General features: G+C 45.1%; 1 protein-coding gene across 1 annotated transcript in view; it reads left to right on the forward strand.

Annotated features, from left to right (window-relative positions):
* Ptgfrn (prostaglandin F2 receptor inhibitor) overlaps positions 1-23,173 on the forward strand; it is a 73,731-nt gene that overhangs the window by 44,783 nt on the left and 5,775 nt on the right. Inside the window, exons 6-8 of the mRNA XM_027393526.1 lie at positions 8,566-8,994; positions 13,214-13,633; positions 18,719-18,826. Of these exons, the coding sequence (XP_027249327.1) occupies positions 8,566-8,994; positions 13,214-13,633; positions 18,719-18,826 (957 nt within the window). The remainder of the gene's footprint in view (positions 1-8,565; positions 8,995-13,213; positions 13,634-18,718; positions 18,827-23,173) is intronic.

The following is a 23,173-nucleotide window of genomic DNA, read 5'->3' on the forward strand; positions in this document are numbered from 1 at the left end:
CAAAGAGAATCTAAGAATAGATCGTGCAGGAGGTTGGGATGAATTAGTTGTTGCAATTGAGCACTGAGTTTGTGAGTTTTGAAATTGAGACAAAAAGAGATGTGATTATCCAGTTCTCCGAGGAAAGAAAACATAAACTCCTTCAGAGAGGCAAACTTTTTCTTGGCACAGGATTTATCCCATGCTCTTTCATTTCGGGGGCAGTGGATAATTTAGTGGACAGTGCTCGTAACTGTTCTTTTAGCAAAGGCCTTCAGTGACTGTTCAAATGGATTGTTTCTTATATCCACACTCGCTATGAGCTGAGGGCGTGAGTTGTCAGTGTGGAAAGGAGTTTCTCTCGAGAACTTGAATTGCTTCAGGAAACAAATGTTGCTTTGTGTTGATCCAATTTAGTGTATGGCTAAAACGTAGAGAGCTGAGCGGAATGGCCAGTTAATCTGCACATTAAGCCATCTCTCTCTGCTATCAGATGTCTTAAACGAGCCTTTGGCAAGAGTTGGATACTAATCAGTTTATGGTTGAGCTCTCTGCCCAAAGTACCAGACTTCTGCAGTGCTAATTAGAGAGGGTTCCAAGGGCTTGGGATTGGAGGGGAGGGGGGCAGAGCTGAGTTCACTGTTCAGGCCTAAGAACCTGATTTGCATTCTCCCCAGTGAAGAACCATCCCTTCTTTCAGCAGTGTGCCAGAAAGGAGGGTAATTATTTTTTTCTTTAAAAGGACTGTTAGTCTGCTAAGCACTTAGTAGATGCCCTAAGACATCCTGTTTAGATCTATGGGATTTTTAGCATGACTGTTGCCCATATCTGTCCAGAATTATTCCAGAAGTGTGAGTGGTGGAGCATTGGAGTCAGGGAGACTTGTGGGGGCTCTGTTGCTTCTTTGGTTTTCTTGGTTTAATAGGAAGATGCATAAGGTGCTTAGCATAGTGCCTGGCAGTTATATGCTTGGTACATTCCTTGGCAGTAGTGATGGTGATGATTTTGAGGGTCTTCTTCACCAAGTCGTTAGCCAGTCAGGATGTAGCAGTTTTGTTTGGGCACCAGGGAATCCAGCTTGGAGGAACCAGGAATATATGTCCCAGAAGTAGCATTCCCAAGAGGTGCTGGGGTAAGGGGGTTGAGCTGACCACACCCAGCCCTTCCTACTGTGCTCACAAGTCTGGATTTTTATCTCCCTCTCTTAGAGGAGTAAATGAGGATGAAGAGAGTGAGCGCATAGGTATTCCATTTGCTCTGAAACAGCTAGTGCTGACTTCTGTCATGATAATAGTTCTGCCTAGGTACTGCAGAGAAATTGCCCCACCACAGGACTTTGTTTGTAGCTGCCTCTGTTTAGAAATTAGAGAATCTTTAGTGTACAAATTACTGTGCTAACTCTTTGACAGTTGGCTGCCTCTAAAGTACCTGCCTGCTTCAAGATCCACAGCCGTGGAAGGCTCCCACTGTTTTCTCTAACTCCAGCCTTCTAGCCTTTCCTCTCATCAGCTATACCAAGAGCACTGGTGGAGAGGCCTGTTAGAACATGTCCTTGCACAGGGAGGGGCCAGAGCGTCTCGGCTATCACTCTGGGCTCCTGGGAGGGAGTAGGCTCTGAGAAAGCCTTGGTATCCCAAGGATTGAATGAGCTTGTCCAGGTAGGTTAGGTTGGGAGCCAGGTCATGTAGATAAAGTCTCCCCTGCAATTCTGCTCAAACTCTATACAAATATTCTCTAACTTAGCTCCCCTAGGCTTCAGTTTTGCTTGTCATTTAAAATGTACACGGAAATAATACTAATTCCATGACATTGTTGTAAAGATTAAGCAAAATAACAAGGAAAGTTTTGTGGTCTGCTGCCATGGATCTGTAAGGCCTTCAATAAATGCTAGTTGCCACCATGGTTATTATTGTAGAATGGGGATAAGGTTATATACCTACTTTATAGAATTGTCAGAGTAAACGAAAGACATCTTTATTCCTTGCTAATACAGCGTGGAAAGTTGGGTGTCTCCTGAAAACAATAGGCACAAAATACTTGAGTCTGTAACTTATCCATTGATTCTCAAGGCTTTTCATTATTTCGAAAGTTATGAGAAAGAAATTTAATGATCCATGGGAGTCTACAGCTTTGGAGGTAGGTGTGTGTATGCGCGCGCGCGCGCGCGCGCGTGAATGCAGGTGTGGACCTGGTACCCAGATTAGAAAGTAGGTCCCTGTTTTCACATGCTACTATCATTCGGCTTGGAATGGCTCTGTGTTCTGAGAAAGAGCTGATAGCGTGGGTTGTTGTTTGTTTTCAGCTTTTCAAAACAAATTTACAAACATTCACAGTAGAAGAAATAATCACCAGCTTTAACTATAAGTATCTTGCTCATCTGATTTCAGTGTTCTTTCCTCCCTTGGCGACACACACACACACACACACACACACACACACACAGTCTCTCTCTCTTTCTCTCTTATACTTTCCTTTTTATCTACAGAAACATAAACCATTCCCAAGTTCTCTTTTGTGAGAGAACTTCTGTTTTCCTTTCTAGCCCAGGTTGGCTACAGCACCCTCCTGCCTCTGCCTCTCACATGCTGGAATTACAGACATGTGCTACCACACACAGTCTCCCGATACCTCTTTCCCACTTAATGCTTCAGGATGCATCCAAACTGATGAGCATTTTTCAAACATAACTGTCCTTGCATTCTTAGCTGATTTCTTGATGAGATCAGGCAGAATGTAGCAGTAATCAGTTGTGAAATACCATGCCAAAAATGAGCATTTTTATGCAAAATATTGAATTTAGTCCAATTCAGGCAGTATGCTAATATCTTTGATATAGAAGGCGCTTTATGCATTTCATGTGCAGATGGATGCTGTGGGTAGTCCCTAGCTTTGGAAAGAGTCCTACAAGGTTCCATGAGATGTACATACAAATAACAGAAGTTCAAGGCAGTGTTCTAGTAAAATCTCCAGAGAGTGGGGAGCCTGGCAGGTGGCAGGATCTCTGAACACTTTGTGAATGAGAAGTGGGGATGTGGGATGGTGTACCCAGGGAGATCAGAGGAGGCTTTCTGTGTTGCCAAGGTGAGGCCACAGAGAAGGGGCATGGTACCAGAGGCCTACTGAAAGACAAAACCTCCACAACCATTCGGAAAACTGAAACAATGTAAAAGGATACCTTCGCACATGCACACAACAGAAACGAAACAGGAACCTGTGCCCTGACTTCTGATGTCATAGGCATCATCTGACTGATGTCATAGTCAGCATCCCGTCTTCTCTGAGAGTGTTCATCTGAAATTGGCTCACAAAGCTGGTAGACAGCTCAAACAAACCTACACTTTGTCACTTCACAAGCCCAAACCCCACTAGTCTGTGCATTCAACCTGAGGCTGTTTTTGGTGGCGGTGGGGTTCATGCTAACTTCAACAGGAGTAGCAGAGCAGCCACCAAAGCCCATGGAGACATTTTCCTGGCCAGCCAATGAGATTCTTATAACCAGATGGGAGTATCCTGTAGCCCTACTGTGTTATACCCCTCCCCATCACCTGGAATCACAGGAGGGAGACAGATCCCTTTGGGGCGGGGGAGGGGAGTAGAGTGGGAGAATCTATTTAGCTAGTTCCTCAACAGCATGCTGAGCAGGTGCCCTAGGCAATGAGATAGGGGGTGTGACAGAGAGGACAGCAGAAACTAGGAGCAGTGGAGTGCTGAGAGGGATAGAGGGGAGGCAGTATTAGGGTTAGGTTGGGTTCAAATGGTGAGGGTCTTGAATTCGGGCTAGGGTACATACTCTGAACTGAGCAAGTGGGAGGAGGCTAGGAGTTTTATGACTGTGACTTGCCAAGTATATCAGTTAAAGGGCCATTGGGAGGCCATGATAGTCTTGCTGGAGGCAGTGAGGGCCACAGTAAGGGTGGTGTTCCCTGTGATTTCTCTCTTAACTGTCACGTGTCAGGCTTGCAGTGGGAAGAGTGGAAGGGAAACTGAGGAGGCATGCGGCTTACTCTCTTGGAGTGTGTAGGCAAAAGGAAGAGGTAAGATGGAGCACTCACCCCAACCTGGGTTGGCCAGGAGAGAGAATGGTAGGAATGTGGTCCCAGAAACTCAATGGAGCGTTGGAAAGGGTGAACAGGCTGTGCTTCTTTGGAATGGGTTCCAGCTGTTTCCTCCGTGTGCACACTGGTGAGGGAAGATGCAGACTGAGGTGGGTTACGTTGTGACCTGGCTACACGTAAGATGCTGTGGAGCCCCAGTCAGTGTGCCTGACACAGCTCCACACCTGTGTTGGGTTCTGAAGTCTGTAAAACACTGAGTTTTGGGGAATAGCCAGGGAGGGAAGGAAAAGAGGGTAGGGGGAGAGGTAACCTGCTGGAGCTTTTCCCCCTAGCCACTAAAAGGTCAGTTATTCATGTTTCCACTTCTTAATCATCTTTTAAATTTAACTAGATAAAATTGTATACATATATTATACATATGTGTGTGTCTACATTGTGTGTGTGTGTGTGTGTGTGTGTCTGTGTATATGTGGTTTTGTTTTTGGTGATTTGGTTTTGTCTTTATTTTTGAAACAGGGTCTCACCATTTAACTCTGACTGGCCTGGTACTCAAAGTGATTCTCCTTTGCTTCCAGAGTGCTGGGATTAAAGCTATGTACTACCACATCTAGCTTAACATTGCATATATTTATGGTGTATATCATGATACTTGATACCTGTGTGCAGGGTGGAATGGCTAAAGTAATTAACATGTCTGTTACCAATGGTTACGCTGACTCTGAATGGTAGTAACATTAAAAATCCATTCTCTTAGCCATTCTCAAGCACCTATAGACAGTCATCTAAGAACAGTCACTGTGTTGTAAATGAACATCCTTTGACAAACACCTGCCCCTCCCCTGCCCCCGGCCTCTGAGAACTATCATTTTATTTTTTGCTGCTTGATTTTTTTAGGTTCTGTGAGACATTTCTCTCTGTCTTTCTTACTCTGATAACACAATCTCTATCAGGCTATCTATTTCATTTCATTTCATTCAAGACAGAATTTCTTTTGTTTTAAAAAGCCACAAAGTACTGTAGTGAGCCCATGCATGCATGCATACGTGTGAGTGTGTGTGTGAGTGCGTATCTCCTACACTGTCTTTCTCCACTCACCTGTTGACACTTAGGTGGACTCCCTCTTCTGGCTACTGTGGACAGTGCTGTGGTGAGCATTCCCTGTCATTCATCATTATTTTCACAGCCTTTAGAAAGGGGTCTCTTTGGAAGAAAGTGCTTGTGGCTGGAAGTAAACCATGAAAGACAGAAAGGTTTGTTATTAAAAAGTACATGATCTGTTGGAGAACAGAAGTCCTGAGGGGAGCGAACGGCAAGGCATCTTAGTTTCACCGGTCAGTCGGGCTAGGGATTGGGCCCATGGGAAGCCAGCCGTCCTCTGGGTCACATTCCCTGTGGCAGTAACTGGCAATGTCATTGCCAGCACAGCTTTCAGTGCCCTGAAAATCGTCCTGTTGAGCATGGGGCTTAGAAACTGTGAAGTTTGGAAGAGAGCGGGTTTGACTCAGGAGAGATTCTGGTCTTCAAAGATAGGAAGGATGCAGCCCTGGACAAGATCTCCCACCAGTGAGCCATGTGAGGAGGTTACTTGACTTTTAAAGGTGTTCCTTCTGGGAATGAAATGGAATTGTGAATGGTAAACAGTGTATATGTGTGCTCATATTTGTTGTTGTGTACGCCAGGAACCAGGTTAAGTGGGGAGGGAACAAGCACAGTCATGCCACAGTAGATGTGTTGAGGTCATAAGACTGGAGTTTTCCTTTCCACCCTGTTGAGGCAGGCTCTCCTGCTGTTTCTGCCATGTTGTGTACTCCAGGCTAGCAGGCCTGTGAGCTTCCGGGTAATCTTCCTGTCTGTGCCTTCCATCCTGCCATGTAATGAGTACCACCAGGCTCGTTACCTTGGTTCTAGGGACTGAACTCAGGTCATTCAGTATGACACAACTACTGCTTTTACTCTCCGAGCCATCTCTCCAACCCCTTCTATGTATATTTCTTAATTCCTCATCCTTGCAATGATGTTAGGAGGTGGGGTCATAGTCATGGTCTGCATTGATACGGATGAGGCACCAGAGAGCTTAAGACATTTGTTCAAGATTGTTCGCAGATCAGTGGCAGAAGCAGGATTAGCACACGGTCTGCTTGCTGACCACTGGTGCTTCACCCCTGCAGATCGTCTTCATTGCTCTCCATGACCTCATGAAGTAGTGTCGAGGTTGATGGTGTTGCATCAGGAAGTGTTACCCATACCATACTCAAAGTAGACAGAGTTCTATAAATAGCAGCCAGAGTGGTTGCTGCCACAAAAGGTTGAGTGCAGAGTCCTAGGATAGCTGTGTTTCATGTTTCTCTTTCGCTGGCTCCAAGCCTCCTCCACGCTTGCCAAGAAACCTGTGTTAAAACCCCCTGCTAGCCTTCCTTCCTCTGCCTGCCCCCTCCACATTACCTCTAGTCACCACACACTCCTGCCACTGTGGTGCCCCAGCGTTTGGGATGCTCTAAAGCTTAAAGCCATGTGCCATCTTGCTGTGTGCATACTACTTCAAATCTGTCATTTCCACATTAGATGAAGCTCGTTGTTCTGTTCCACTTTTCAGTCTGAACCAAATTTTGACTTAACAGAAGGGTCTAAAGGCCTTGAATGTGGGGTGCTGAGGGTCTTGCATGTCCTCTGCATATGACAGTTCCTGGGAGGTTACCTCTCAATCACTTGCTGCTAGGAAAGCTTATGGCATGTTAGCCCCCTTCCAGGAGATGGGAAGACAAGCTCAGAGCCCCATCCACCCCCTGCACTGCTGCCCACACACACAGCAAAGTGATGCAGCCTTGCCCCCGCTACCACTGATGTCCCAGCAACCTATGGTACCTACTTACACAGCACCCACAGCATCACAGCTGGGCTGCGCTCACACAGCCAGGAAGGGGCCCTGTGGTTTTACCTCTGCAGTGAAGCCCAGTCTTACAATTACATGCTTGTGAAGACGACATTTGAGAGAATTAAGATTTTGAATTCTTTCCATTTCCTAGCCCTGTTAATCATTCTTGGAGAAGTCAGGATGTTATAAATTTCATTAGAAGTGTAAATCACAAAAGAACAGTTCCTTGACCTCAGCAGTTTATAATCCATGTGAGTCATAAATAAAAGCAGCAAGAAATAAAACAAAATTGCTAAAGGTGATGGAGATAAAGAGAGCCCTGGAAAGTGGAAGGCTCTGTTTAAGTCGAATGATTTTTCTTATAGAAGGCAAAGCGCTTGGAGCAAAGAAAATGTAGACTTTTCTAATAACCTTACCATTAATCCAGGGGATATATCTTGAATTCCTACTGTGTTCCAGGATCTTGGGGATGAGACTCCCAAGCAAAGAGTAGTTGCAGAGTGAATAACTGGTGTAGGAAAGATGTATGGGAGCTCAGAGAAGGAGAGCCATCATCCCTAGGGACACTGAGGGTCGCAGACCATCCCAAACACTGTTGTACCACAAGGGCATCCACCTATATGGTAGTTAAAAGCCTGTGGAGGGGGAGTGGAAAGGAAGGAAGGCTACCAAGGGGTTCTAATACATGTTCCTTAAGGAGGCAAGTGAGGAGGAGCCTGCAGCCAGTAATGATACAAGCGTGGAAACACTGTGGGGAAGCGGGTGGTGATATTGAGCAGACTTACCAGGGCCAGGTTCACTATGTGATGGCTTCATGGTTGGCAGAGTTACAGGGTGAGTTATTTGTGGCAAGAAAAGGAAGTCCTTTGGGGAGTCTAAGCTAGGGGGTGTTGGCTGACTGAATACAGATTCAGTGGAAAATAGCAAATGATGATAAGAATATGAATGAGGACCTGGGGACCTTGCATTTGGGGCACAGCCAGGAATGGCAGGAACCTGAGCCCTAGTGGGCCTCAGACTGTGGATTGTCCTCTGTGTTAGAACTTTGCATTACTGTTCCAGTGGGAGCTTCGGAGGTCTGTGGGCTTGCTTGGCCTCCCAGAGACAGTCTTGATAGGATGTGGACACTTAAGTTTCTGAGATCACCCTCAAAGATTCCAACTGCCTGTAGCACCTGCTAGCATCCCTCATCCTATGAATAAGTGAGGATTCTGACCCTGGGCATTTAGCTTCCTGCCTTGGGCCTTTTCTATTTTTAAATTGAACCTTATTTTTTAATGTATATGGGTATTTTGCCTGTATGTTTGTCTGTGCACCGCATGTGTACTATGTTCTCTGAGGCCATAAGAGGGGATTGATTCCTGGAATTGGAGTTACAGATGGTTGTGATTGCAGTGTGGGTTTTGGGAATTGAACCCAGGTCCATTGCAAGAGCAGCAAGTGTTCGTAACTTCTCAACCACCTTGGCAGTTTTCTTAAGGCAGATATAGGAAGAAGTGATTTAGAAACACTCTTATAGGGTCTTTGCTGCCCAACACAAAGACTTGATTTCTATCCTAGGAGTTGATAAGATGGACAATTTGTCACAATATGAGCGGTTCTTGGCTTGTTCCCTTTGCCAATTCTTATGTTGCTGTGTTTTTGCTCTCTCATCTTCAGAACCAGAATACCAAGTCTACCTGAATGCGTCTAAGGTCCCTGGGTTTTCAGATGACCCCACAGAACTGCAATGCCGGGTGATAGACATGAAGCGCGTGGAGGCCGGTGTCCGACTTACCGTGTCATGGTACTACAGAATGAACCGTCGCATTGGTGACGAAGTGGTGGCCAGTGAGCTTCTTGCAGTCATGGATGGAGACTGGACTCTAAGATACGGAGAAAGGAGCAAGCAGCGGGCCCAGAGTGGAGAGTTTATATTTTCTAAGGAGCACACAGACACATTCAGTTTCCGGATCCAAAGGACTACAGAGGAAGACAGGGGCAATTATTACTGTGTTGTGTCTGCCTGGACCAGGCAGAGAAACAACAGCTGGGTCAAAAGTAAGGACGTCTTCTCCAAGCCTGTCAACATATTCTGGGCCTCAGAAGGTAGGAACTTCATGTTGGTCGTCGTTCCGTTTTGTTTTAGTTTAAGTCATCTGTCTGTGTCTGTTTCAGTTACCATCACCCTCCACTCACACTGCAAATCTATACTGATACTTGAGGAAACTGTAATCCCCCATGATCCTCCTTGCCCCCCTTTATAGACTCTGTGTCCCCAAGCTACGAGGGAAGGGCCTCTGCAACTCACTGTTATTAGCAAAGCCTTGCATTTTCTGCACCCCATTGTTTCTTTTTCTTCTTTTCAGCTGCCTGCCTCCTCTCTGAGAGCAGTTGTCCCAGAAACCCTCCTAAGTGATAAAGTTTTCCTCTCGCATTCCTTGCAAAGAAGTCAGGTACCCTCCTGTTCCTCAGTGAGATTTCTACCATTTCCCCTCTGAATCTCCTTGCCCAGGGCCATATCTCTTCCTCCTCCCTCTTTCTCATAGCCCCTCTTTCTCATAGCCCCTCCTATCACTAACTTGATTGACTCCTGGGTCTTCTGTTCATTTGCTGGAGATGCCAGCCTTGCTTTCACGGCCACTCTGTTACTACTCCTATCTGGCTAGCTTTATTGAAGTCATCCTGGAAGATTTCAAAAAGCAAAGATCCCAGTAGAAATTATGTTTGGATTGGTCCGAGGTGTGTGTAGTCTGGACGCTGGTATTGAATCCTCTCGAGTAGCTACCATGGAGAACCCTGGTGTAGACAAGGCTTTCATTGTCATTCCCCTGTCCTTGTCTAAGTTCTCTCCAAGTGTCACATCCTCTGTCCTTTTGGGTCCTTCATTCCCAATTCTGAAAATCAGACCAGCTCACTTTTGATAGCTGAAACCCAACTCCTCCATAGCTGAAGTTTAACATGCCTGGTTCTCTGTGCACACAGTCTTTCTAGATTATTCCCTGTAGTGTTTCAGACCTATTCATCCTACCATCTGACATTGTCCTTCTTCCTTACTTGGTCTTCGCTTCTCTCTTACCAGAAGTCCACCATGTACCTGTGGGTCCAAGGCCAAGGGCCAAGGGGTAAGGAGAATTATATGATCACCACAGTGATATCTTAACCTAAGTTCCCAGTCAGTCATGTCCCTCCTTTGCATCCTTAACTCCCTAGCCACCGGCTTGGTCTACCCTATATTCTACTTAAAACACAACCCTATTTAAAGCCAACTTTGCTGTCTCCTTGGCTGCATATGCAGAGCTAGAGGCACTTGAAGGAGAAAACATTCCAACAGTGGTCTGGTTTCACTTTAAATCTCCAATCCCTTCTGTCATATGGGCTCTCAACATTGAGAGCCATTCTGGTTTCCTTCATGTGTTTACTTCCCCACTCTCCTAAGTGATAATTGCATGCCACCTGCTCTCTCTACAAACATCCTCCCCCAGCCTCCATCAGCTTCTGGCCTTGCTTCTCCATCCCCTATAAAAAGATAGTCAAAGGAGAACTTCATCTGCCAGCAGCATTGAGCCTGTTACTCACCCTAATGTCTTAGCAACGGTCAGCCCCTTTCACAGCTCAGGCACATGACCCTCTCTCTTATGTCTTTGATAGTCTCTCTCCTCTGGTCCTTCCCAACCAGCCTGTTAACATTGCTGTTAGGAAAACTAATTTTGATTGTTTTGTTAAACAGGGTTTCTCTGTTTAACACTCCTGGCTGTCCTAGAACTCGCTTTGTAGACCAGGCTGGCCTGAAACTCACTGAGCTCTGCCTGCCTCTGCCTCCCAGGTGCTGGAATTAAAGACGTGTGCCACCACCACCTGGCTATCTTCTTCTTTCATCTTTCTGTTTCTTATAACCCTTGCCCACCGCTCTGTCCTTTGGTAGCAGTGGATTTGATTGAACTATATTTAATTTCTCTATTTCTCCTCCATTTTTCTTTGGGACCTACTTTCCCCTCACTGCACATATTAAGATTGCTAGACATCAACACACTACAGAAACCTGTTATCATTTTTCTTCCTTCCAGAAATGCCTTGGCTTTCCCATGGCTTGTAGGATGCCTTCCCCAGATTTGTTTCTGTATTCACTGGATGCTGCATCTCAGCCTCCTTTGCTGCTTCCTGTCCATCCTCCCAGTTCCCATACAGGAAACGTCAGGACAGAGTTCCTGAATTCCTGTTTACCTCCCTTAGTGATGTCTTCACACTCCACCAAGCAGTGACTGCCTCCCAATTCTGCATGTTTATCCCAGCATGTTCTATAACTCTAGATTCAGTGTTATGCAGCCTTCTTGCCTAGCAGACACCTTTCAGACTTGTGTCAGAAATGGAACCTCTGGCCTCTGCAGCCTATCTTTGTTCACCTTTGGTTGCTGACCTAAACCTTCTCCCCTGACTCCTCATTCTTTTTATTCTGTTTGCTTTGTTCAGTTTCAAGTGCTGAGGATTGAACCTAGGATCTTAAAAGCATTATGCAAGCTAGCCACGCCTTGGCTCCTAACTTCCCCCTTTTGGTTGCTGTTTGATTGACTTGTTGCCTTTTTGTTTTTAGAGGCAAGGTCTCTTGTAGCCCAGTCATCCTCAAACTCACTATGTAGTCAAAGATAACTTTGGACTCCTAATACTCCTATCACTACTTCGTAAATGCTGGAATTACAAACACCACCATGCCATTTCTCACTCCTCGTTCTTGAGACTGATTTAGAGTCTAATGACTCTGCTATCTCTCACTTGTGTTTATATCACCTGCCTCCTCTCTGATCTGCTCCCATCCACCCTTAATCACACCCTTAGCTGCTGGGCAGCGGTGGCACACACCTTTAATCCCAGCACTTGGGAGATAGGTGAATCTCTGAGTTCAAGGCCAGCCTGGTCTACAGAGAGAGTGTGTGTTCCACACACTTAGTATCCAATCAGATCATGAAATTCTTCCACCCTGGACCTTCACAGGTTCCCAATCTCAGAGTCCCCTAATAGACTGATGAGCTAACCCCCACAGCTCTTTCCACTGCCTACTCTCCCCTGCCCTTCCCCTGGTTCCCCTCACCATCTGATAAGCTCTATAGCTCACCATTTGCCATCTCTGCCTAGAAAGCTTTCCCACCTCCCTCAGGTGCCTAGTCAAATGTCATCTTCTTAGTGGGACCTTCCTGGGCTACTCTGTCTATAACTCTACTCCCTTTCCCCATACCCAGTCCTATACTTGTCTTTTGTCTGTTTTTCTTCTGTGGTGGTTCTCACATTTTTACCACCTAACCACACCATGTGTTTTATCTGTTTGTCCTCCTCTACTGGCACATAGAGTGAAGGGTTGTTGTGCCTTTGGTTCACTATTCCATCACCAGAGCCTATGATATGGCACCAATTGCCTTCTCTGCCTTTACATGTCCTATTGATTGGGGTCATTGCACTGGTGGTCATCTGATTAAGAAGGCATTTCATGGCTGGGCAATGGTGGTGCATGCATTTAATCCCAACACTCAGGAGGCAGAGACAGGCAAATCTCTATGAATTTGAGGCCATCCTGGTCTACAGAGTGAGTTCAAGGACAGCCAAGGCTACACAGAGAAACCCTGTCTCAAAAAAAAAAAAAAAATCCAAAACAAAACTTTTTAAAGGAAGAGGCATAATTCATTTCATTTTTTAGTAGTTATTTGAATACCTTCCACATGCCTGACTTTGCTAGTGTGACTGGAGAAACCTAACGTATACATGCTTAGGGATTAGTGTTGGACAGAGAAGCCCAAAGAACACACAAACCCACTGGTCGTGTAGCCATAGACATTGGCTCAGAATCCTAAAACCACATCTCTGAAGTCAAAAGTGTAAACCAGGTAGAAATGGCCATATCTGCAGATGCAATTGCATTTAGTGATACATTATAGGGCCAGGCAGCGAAGAGCCATGCTGGCACATGCTGGCAAGCAGGCTAACCCTCGGCAGAGAAGACTGTGGTGTGGCTAGCCTAGCCTATCTTCCCTCACTCTCTGAGTCTTAAGAGGCCCGATAACCCTCTGAGTTCTCTCGATGAAACATTTCAAGGATTTGAAATTCCACACACTCACCAACCATTGCACCTCAGATCGATTCTGACCACTGCTCCCCCTGTGGCAGTTTTTTAGTCTGTTCAGACACCTTATTTTCTTTTGGAGGCTCCATGTTTTCCTTAGTTATCGTGTGGCAAATTGCACATAAATCCCTATTTCCTGGATACTTTGATTTTTAGATGCATATCCGTTTTAACCAAACATGTTGGAAATGACCTCCTCCCTCTGTTTCTTCACTCCAGATTCTGTGCTTGTGGTGAGGGCACGGCAGCCAAAGCCCTTCTTTGCTGCAGGAAATACATTTGAGATGACTTGCAAAGTGTCTTCCAAGAATATTAAGTCACCACGCTATTCTGTTCTCATCACGGCCGAGAAGCCTGTTGGGGACCTCACCAGTCCCAATGAAACCAAGTACATCATCTCCCTGGACCAGGATTCCGTGGTAAAATTGGAGAACTGGACGGACGCATCGAGGGTGGATGGCGTTGTGTTAGAGAAGGTTCAAGAGGATGAGTTTCGATACCGAATGTACCAGACTCAGGTGTCTGATGCAGGGTTATACCGCTGCATGGTGACAGCCTGGTCTCCTATTGGTGGTAGCTTGTGGCGAGAAGCAGCGACTAGTCTCTCCAATCCCATTGAGATTGACTTCCAAACCTCAGGTGAGCAGAGAACTCCGTGAAGCCATAGATTGAACAGGAAGACAAGCCTAACATTTCATCGAGGGTCCTTCTTATTTATTTGTTTATTTTTGTGTATGTACAAGTGGTGTGTATATGTGGTATATGTGTGTGATTTATGTGCACATGTGTGCTTGGAAAGCAGAGGAGGTATCAAGTGTCTTGCTCTGTCACTCAACAGTTTCCTGCTGAGCCTGGAGCTAGGCCGATGGCTAGAAAGCCAGGGATCCTCTGTCTCCACACCACCAGCAGTGCACACACAGTTCTGGGGTCACAGGCACATGTGGCCTCATGGGGCTTTTTATATGGGTGCTGGGGATTTGAATTCAGGTACTCATTATGAGGCAGCAATCACTTTATATACTGTGCTGTCTCCCAAGCCCCTGTCCTTGCTTTTTCAAATAGCTTGTGAAATGGAATTTGTGTGCCATTTAGTTTATCCCTGTAAGGTCTGTAATTCTGTGGCTTTTCACATCTTCACAGGATGGTTCGACCATCAATCACCATAGTCAATTATAGAACATTTCTGTAGTGCCCAGATGAAACTCAGACCCCTTAACCAGCAGAGTCCAGCCTCCCACCCCAGTAATCACTCTGCTTTCTCTATATATGGATTTTCCCACACTGCATACTACACACATATGTCTCCTTTGTATCTGACTCACTTAACTAAGCATAGTGTCTTCAGATGTCACCCATGTAGCAGCATGCTTTCCTGTCATGTCATCGTTATGACTGAATACTATCGAATCACATGGTTAGGCCACACTATCATTTCGTCAGCTGATGGACAGTTCAGGTGTGTCTGGTCAATTTCCCACTGTTTTAATTCTATCATAAACACTCATGTGAAAGTTGTTTATTTATTTATTTAAAATGTATTTTTTTATTTAAAAAAAAAAAAAAAGACAGGAACTTATACCTCAGTCCTCAGGGGACATAGTGGAGAGAAAAGCATGTGGCTGTCAAAGCAGATGGTTCAGAATGGGAGCCTGAATCTGGTCTCGTTTCATGGCTTCCAACTCCAGGACTGTAGGTGGTGACCGAAGCTCTGGGATTGGATGAACTTCTGTAATTAGGGGTCACCAGAGTTGCTGTGGGACTGTGTATTGGCGACTCTCTCAGCTTGGTTTGTTAAGAATAGTTATTTGTGATATTTATCTTTGGTGTTTATTGTGTCTGCCCAGAAATGAATTCATCCTTAGTGGAAATATTTCACACTTAAAGTGTGACTCAATAGGCCTGGACACACCTTCTGTGTTGTGTGTCTTTCAGTAGGAAGATGGCTTTTAAAGCTTCAAATGCCCAGTCTCATTTAGATGATCCATGTGAAAAATTGTCATCTGTGAATATTAGACTAACAGTTCTCACTAATCTGCCCTTGTTTGCTAGTTAGGGATTTGGGTTTTTTGTTTCGTATTTTTTTTTTTTTTAAGTTGGGGATTTTTGAATGCATACATTTATGCTCATCTACAAAGATTCTGTCATTAACTGAATCAATATAACATATGCAAGATGCTTTAATTAAATTATTAACTTTTGGAGGTGGAGAGATGGCTCAGTGGTTAAAAGGACATAACTGCTTTTGCAGGGGACCCAAGTGTGGTTCCCAGCTCCAGGAAATCCAATACCCTTTCCTGGTCTTCCTGGGCAGTTGCAGTCATGTGCACATACCTATACACATAATTAAAAATAAAATGTATCTTTTTAAAAAAATTTTTAAATGTGTCACCACACTTGACTCTTGTTGGGCATTTTGTCATGGAAAGGACTTAGCCACTTACCAAATGATGTCCCCATATTTGTGTTTGTTGAGATGATTACATGATTTTGTCCTTTTTTCTGTGTTTCTGTCTTACTATCTGCTATGGTCAGTTCTATCTTATTTTACATTTGCTATTTGATCATTCTTTCAATTATGTAGAAGAAGGGAGATATGAAGTCCTTTATGTATTTCTGGGTTAGGGATGGATATTGGGTTTATTTCTTAATTCTTTAAATCTCAGTTTGTCAGCTGGTAATCTCTTCCAGGTTGAATAGATTGCCTAAAAACTATATTCCATCTGTGGAATTGTGACAATCTGTCCCCATCTTCATTAGAAGCTGCCACCTGATTGACCAGCCCAATGCTAGAGCCCCAGATTGCCTCCTCCACCCCCAGTAAACAAGAGTCTTTACTTCCTACACAACAGCACTTCTCCTTAAGATCCATGACGAAGAAGTCCTCCCTGGCCACACCATCCTGTCACCTAATCTACAGGCTTGTTCTCTTGTTAGTGGGTCTGAGTTTCCCAGGGGAAATCTACTAGATCATGGCTTTTACTGACCCAAGTGTCAGGGTTAAAATGAGACTTAAACATGATGATGTAGGCACCATCCTTTTAAAGGAGTTGCAAGTTTTTCCTTTTTAATATAGAAATTTGTAAATAGAGTGAAAGCACTCAGGTATTAAGAGCACTGGGCATTCTTCCCGAGGACCTGGATCAATTCCTAGTACCCACGTTGCAGGTCACATCTGCTTATAACTCCAGTCCCAGGGGATCTGACACTGTTTTCTGGCCTCCATGGGAACAACACATGTGCTCAGATATACACGCAGGCAAACTGGGCATACACTTAAGATAAAAATAATAATTAAAAAATTAAAATAGAGCCATGCCGTAGAAAGTAGAACAGTCACACCCCCACCTTTACCCTGCCCTATGAAACACTAATTTAGGTTGTTCATCTTTCTAGAACTTTTCCTCTGGTGTTATCTTCGTGACTTGGAAATCTTGGCTGTACATAAAATTCTATGACCCACTTCCTTCCTTTAATGTAAGATAATCAGTTTTCCTGTTACAGTCGATGCTAGGTAGACACTAACCCAGTGATTGCAGCATGTAGCATCACTTAGCCATGACCCCATGGCTGGAGGAGCAGATGGTTGCAGTATTTGCTTACACAAAAATGCTGCCCTTCAAGCCTTTTTTAAGGGTGGGGATGGAACATGGCTGTGTCAATGTTTGTATAAAAGTTAAGTGGTCCCTATACTGTCAGCCGACTGACTAGGAGTTTAGGGACCCCTATTGACTGCCTGCTCACTGAATTCCTCAAGTCTGTGGTCTGCAAAGCTAACTAGACAAAATCCCTTACAAAACAGCAATGCCACAAAAATAGACAATAATGAAAATATTTCTAAATATCCCACTATTCTGGGATAATGACCTTATTAACATGGAGCTATTGATTTCATTAGAAGGAAATCCAGTAGTGTGAGTAGTTCGTTTGCCACAATGAAGGCCTTCTTCCCCAGCCCTGTCTGTATTGTAAGACAGAGCACAGACCCTCTCACACCCTCCCTTAGTTCCCACGGCAGCCACCAACCACTAGGGGAATGGGAGTTATGACTTGTGACCCAGAAGGCATTTGGGGTTTTCTTTGGAAATATAAAGAAAAGTGACATTTGTTCAAATTAGGTAGGTCTTTCTTCATTGTTTCAAATAAGAAAAATACACAGTTGAGTATTTCATTGTTTGGTCACTTGGGGTTCTCATAGAAGGACCCTGAATGCTTTATCAAAGAAAGCCCTTAGTGGAGTTGTTTATTACAATGAAGTTTCCAATCTTTGCGAAAATTACAATCCCTTGTTCACCATGGCCACTGACACCCTGAGCCAACAGAAACAACATATCCAGTCATTTCCACAGAACACGTTCAGAGCAGTGAGGCTGGCCCTGTCCTCCACACAGCTGTGGGCAGAGCGGGGCCAAAGTATGAGACTCTAAAAAAGCCAGGGCCAGAGCTGACACACCTAGAGGAGAGGATGTCCCTTGGACTGCCATCCTGCCATGTTCTCAGCCCCTCTGGAGTTTAGTCCCCAGGTCCCTTAACAGACCTACCTCTGTAACCAGCCTTTCTTTACCTTTCTCCTCAGACCATACAAATTATTCATGTCCTTAGTGCTAGGAAAGCAATTTCATGACTTTTTATGAGTCATCAAATTGAAGTGAAAATAGAGCCAGACTCATTTCAGCTCATTGCCTCATGACAGTGCGACCTTTCACACACTCCTGAGCGAGTAGCTTTTTACAAATGTTTAAAACCACACTTTGGAGTAGATTTTCCTTTTCAGCAATCTGAACAAGGAAACAGGAATGTGCCTATTCCTCAAGTAAGCTTTACCTTAGCTTCCCAGGCTGTTTATCTATGCTCTGCTGAAAATCCAAGTCGACTCCCATGGCACTGATGTTCTAGAACATTCTTTCAGTTTTTTCTATTACTAGATTTTAAAAGTTGGGGTGATAGGTTAATCGGATCAGTTTGGCTTGAGCTATGAAATGCCCTTAACCTAAGAAGGAATCAGAGATAGGTTCAAAGTAATCATTAGGCTACTGTATTCTTGGGGTGTGGGGTTGAAATATAATTTTAATTTCACAGCAAAATTGACCCAGACATATAGAGAGCTCCTATGTGCACCTGGCCTTCCCCAGTTTGGTTGGTCTTTTAAAGGACTCTCCAAGCTGTCTGTTTTTCCCCTGAAATTCTAACATTTTCTCAGTGCCCCCCAATATACTTTATCTAAGCATTGTCATTGTTGGGGAATCTGATAGGAAGTCTGTCTCCTACATGGGTCTCAGCCCTTTAACTCTGAGATCTCTGTCCCCATCAGTACAGCAGAACATACTGAGGCCACTCACCCAACTGAGACCAAAAGCACATATAGTTTAGTTACTGGACCTATGGTTCTAACCCACCCTGGCTAGTTTGAACTGCCCTGAACCAGGCACCAACCTAAGCCTACCAGCTGGGAGGTGAGCTCATCCTATCAACACATACTACCACCGAAGCTGTAGTCATCAGGCAGACAAAGTTCAGTTCGGATTTAGTCAGGACTGAATTCAGGCAGGTGTGCCCGATGCAAGTGTCTCTGAATAGAGAAAAGAGATCTTTGAATACCTATTTTATGATTTCCCTAGACTAGTTCCCAGGAAAAAGAACTGCATTTAGATGCTATTGGAGCTTTAGGAATGGAATTTGAACTTGTGTGAAAGAGAATAATGCAACTTAAATGGCACTTTCTTCCAGGTCCCATATTTAATGCCTCTGTGCATTCAGACACGCCATCAGTCACCCGGGGAGACCTCATCAAATTGTTCTGTATTGTCACTCTGGAAGGAGCAGTGCTGGATCCAGGTACCTCCCTCCGTTCTTTCCCCTTCTCCAGTTGCTTTTGTAAATGTTTCTCTTGTCATTCTCACTGTGTCACATAGATGTAGGGACTCGGGTTTGGATTGTCTATTCATCTTTACTTGTCTTAGGTAGGTAGAGGTTTCTGTTGCTGCGATGAAACACCATAACCCAAAAGCAAGTTGGGGAGGAAAGGGTTTATTTAGTTTTTACTTCTGCATTGTAGTCCATCATTAAAAGAAATCAGGACAGGAACTCAAACAGAGCAGGAACCATAGAGGGATGTTGCTTGCTGGCTTGCTCTCCATGGCTTGTTCAGTCTGCTTTCTTTTAGAGCTCGGGGACGGCACCACCCACAAAGGACTGGGCCTTCTCCCATCAACCACTAATTAGCAAAGTGCCTTACCACTGGATTTTATGGAGGTATTTTCTCAATTGGGGTTCTCTCCTCTCAGATAACTCTAGCTCGTGTCAAGTTGACAAAAGACTAGCCAGGACACTGCTTTTCCTGACTTGGTGCGGTCTTGGTTCTGTGAGGCGTTGTATCTGCTGTGAGACTTGAAAACACTTTTCAGGGCAATCAGTACATCTCCTTGTGGTTTATTGTGGTCTGGTTTGAGACCCATTCACAGGGTCCTCTTCCTTCTATATGTCATACATTCATTGTTTCTGAGCTCCTTCAGTACACAAGAGTGGCTGTAGATGCTGGTAATAGAGCAATGAACATGTTCAAGGTCTGCCCCAGAGAGCTTGTAGCCTCGTTAAGGACACCGTGGAGAAATACAGACCAGAGGAAGAACGGCAGCTTTTAGAACTTTTAGGACAGCTCCCTAAAGCCCTTTCTCCCATTGTACTGGAGGTGAAGCCTTGAGCATGCTAAGCCTGTCCAAAGCCACGTCCCCAGCTCTATGAATCTCTTTACAGAAAGGATTAGCCTTGCCAACAGATGCCTCAGAATTGTGGGCCCATCCCTCATACAGTTTCTGCTTGGTGCATTTAGCAACCAGGTGACGTCCCTCTCCCATCGGTTCCTCTGGTCTTGAAGGAGCATTAAGGCATTAGGGTGTTGTCCCTGTTGCTCAGCAGTACTGTACCCACCTTTGCCTTTTCTCGAAGGTTCTGTGAAGAGCCTAGCTTGCTGAGGCCTGCCCTTCTCCCTGACACCCCTTGTGACCCTAACACTGTCTCGCTCCACCCCATTCCTAACAGAGTCATGCACTTTGGAACAGTCAAATTGTGTGAGTTCTCATGTGTTTCTGTGTGTAGACCACTGGAAATTATGGCCCTGTGGGCAGGCAGGCAGGTTTTGTTCTCTGTGAAGGGGCAGTGCTGATGTGCAGGGATGGTGGCCCATGCAGGCCTCACCAGTGTCAGGAAGTAATGGACTGAGTAGCCACCACCTTAGAGCGATCCTGCCTCCTTCAGAACTTAGTTCAAAGATTCAGGTGACTACCAGTTCAGGATATACGCATGCTTCCTGGGAAGAGGCCAGGAGGAAATAGTGTTGGCTCTGTGGGTAAGATGGTCTCAGCAGCTCAGCCCTGCCTCAGACACAAGGAAGCATCAGTGGGTAACAATATGAACAAACAGGCATGGCTGAAGAGAACAAGGGAGGCTCCATCTGACCTGCAGGCATGGTTTCCTGATGATACCAACATTTGCTCTCTAAGTCCATGCGCTTTAGAGGTGGGAGAAAGCAGTTTGTAGAAGGGAAGTAAAAGAAAGAACCCCACTCCTCATCACCATCACACACACGCACACTCACATACACTCACACACACACACACTCACACACACACACACTCACATACACTCACACACACACATACTCACACACTCACACACTCACACACACTCACACACTCACACATACACACACACACACTCACACACACACTCACACACTCACACATATACACACACACACACACACACACACACACACACACACACACACACGTGTACCCCCAGGGCTGCTTAGCTTGTTCACTGGGGTATAAGGCATGAGGAGACTGTCTCTGAGGCAAGCCAGCAGCCACTGCTGTACTGAAGCGGGGAAGCATGGAGACACAAAGGTACCTTTGAAAGTGGAAATGAGGGAGAAAGTAGAAAAGATTGCCAGGGAAAGGGAAGCAAAACCCCTTTAAAAGTTCGCATAGAGCAGTGTTGTTTTAAAGCTCATTTATGATAGATTCAGAAATAAACCCTCTGAGTGCTCTTTCTCAGCAAATTAAGAGGTCGCCAGTTGTGCCTTTCATGTAAAACTCTCTTTTCCAGTGTAATTGCAAAAGCTATAGGTAGCTGGTATCTTGCAAATCACAATTTTCCAGAACTTTGCACTCTTGGTCTGTGTGGGTGGAAGATTCTGAATAATTAAACACAAATTGTAATTTCTTTCTTTCTTCCCTTTTTTTTTTTCATTCATCCTATGGGCTCTGAGAGGGAATTCTCTGTGGGAAAGTTGCATAAGTGGGCCAAGAGCCAAGGCACTCCTGTACCAAGGCAGGGTGGGAGCAGCCAAGCGTGGGTGGCGCCACGGTCAGGCTCTGAAGCAAAGCAGAGGGAAGTGTGAGTCATCGAGGTGTCTCCAGAGTGTGCTGTGAGGGTGCAAAGGGATGGAGCCCCCACAACCGTGCTAATAGTACTTGGAGCCAGAGTCGTTAAGGAGCTGGGCTTTCATATACTTGGTGCCCAGTCATTGTCCAGAGGCTGAGTGGCTGAAGTTAACGGTGCCTTGTAGGCTCTGGGAGGCGTTTCTAGCAAGTATGGTGGCTCTGGAAAGGTACAGTTTGAGAGTGTGAGCGTCTAGTACCTACATCAGTGTATGCAGCTAGAGGAGGTGGATCAGCACAGCAGCTGTCTGCATGAGGGACCCACAGCCTTGGCAACAGATAGTCATGCTCTTACTCCTAGCAGCATGTGCTTGTCCTCATGTATGGATATGAGGGCAGTCACTTTAATTAAGCACTCACTGTAGTCCAGGCGTGGTTCTTGCAGTATTTGCCCATGCTGTTAGTAGCATTTTTTAGATTTATTTTTTATGTATATGTGTGTATGTCTGTGTGTGTCTGTACACAAATGAGAGTGTATGTTTGTGTGTGTTTGTCTGTCAAAGCCAGAAGAGAGCGTCAGATGCCCTGGAGTTGGAGTTGCAAGCAGTTGTGAGCCACCTGACATGGGTGCTGGGAACTGAACCTGGGCCCTCTGCAAGAGCAATAAGTGCTCTAAACCACTGAGCCATCTTTTAGACCTCTAGCAATTGTGCTTTACAGATGAAGAAACTAAGTTGCAGTGAACTAACATGACTTGTTCAGGTCATGTGGCCAGTAGGTACTGGGGTTCTAGCCCAGGCTAGCTCACCCTACCATCCTATGATGCATAGTAGGGAATGAAGTAATGGGGACACCTCTATGCCTTGTCTTTAGTAGCCACTCTAGGCTTGCACCTGACAGCAGAGTTTCCATGGGTAGAAGAGCCTACTGTGTCCTGGCACTGAGAGGAAATGAGGCAGTTCACAGGACTCCCTCCACTCCCGCCAAGCTGGTCTCAGAGACTTACACACTGGGAACTGTTTATACCGAAGTACCGAAAGGGTGGGTGGAGGAGAGGGATGATATGCCTTAGCTGTGAGCGGAGAAGGGATTATCATTTGGACATGTTAGGAACTGCCTACTTTTAGTTTCGCTTATTCTGCCTTACATAGGTCTGTTTGCCTCATAATGTGTTTTCCAAAGTTCCTGGTGTACTGTCACTGAGTGAATGAGTGTTATTTTTTGTTATTCAGCAAAACTGATGTAAAATGTCCCAGACCAGGGGTGTGGCTTACCAGAAGTACACTTGCCCAGCACAGCACGGCCCTGGGTTCAGTACTCAGTGGGGCTTTTTGTTTGTTTGTTGTTTGAAAAAGGAATTTTGTCAAGCAGATTTAAGATGTAATTGTGTTTATGCTCCACGGTCCTCACATGCCTTATGGATGAATTTCTCAGCGCAACAGCTGGTAGTGGTTGGTACGGTCAAGGGGGGTCTGGGTTTAGCATGTGGCCTCAGTTTCCACATTCTCTGTACCATCCCCTTTCTCTGTTGCCCATCTGAATTCATTGGAGGCTGTTAGAATCTCAGTTTCACAGAGTACTCCATGATCCACCAGCTTACTCTCTGGGACTATAAACTGTGTTCAATTTTCTCTGCTTGATTTTTTTTTTTCCTCTCTTGTTTTGAACTAAAACACTTCTAAAGGGGAAAAAGAAGAAGAAAAAAAACTATGGTGAACAATAAAATCCAACTGTCTACAGCTTTAAATTGGTACAGTTCATTTTACTTCCATTTTGTTCTTTCAACCTTGCAGTTTTTCCA

This window comes from Cricetulus griseus, assembly GCF_003668045.3.
Source record: "Cricetulus griseus strain 17A/GY chromosome 1 unlocalized genomic scaffold, alternate assembly CriGri-PICRH-1.0 chr1_0, whole genome shotgun sequence".
NCBI classification, from domain to species: Eukaryota; Metazoa; Chordata; class Mammalia; order Rodentia; family Cricetidae; genus Cricetulus; species Cricetulus griseus.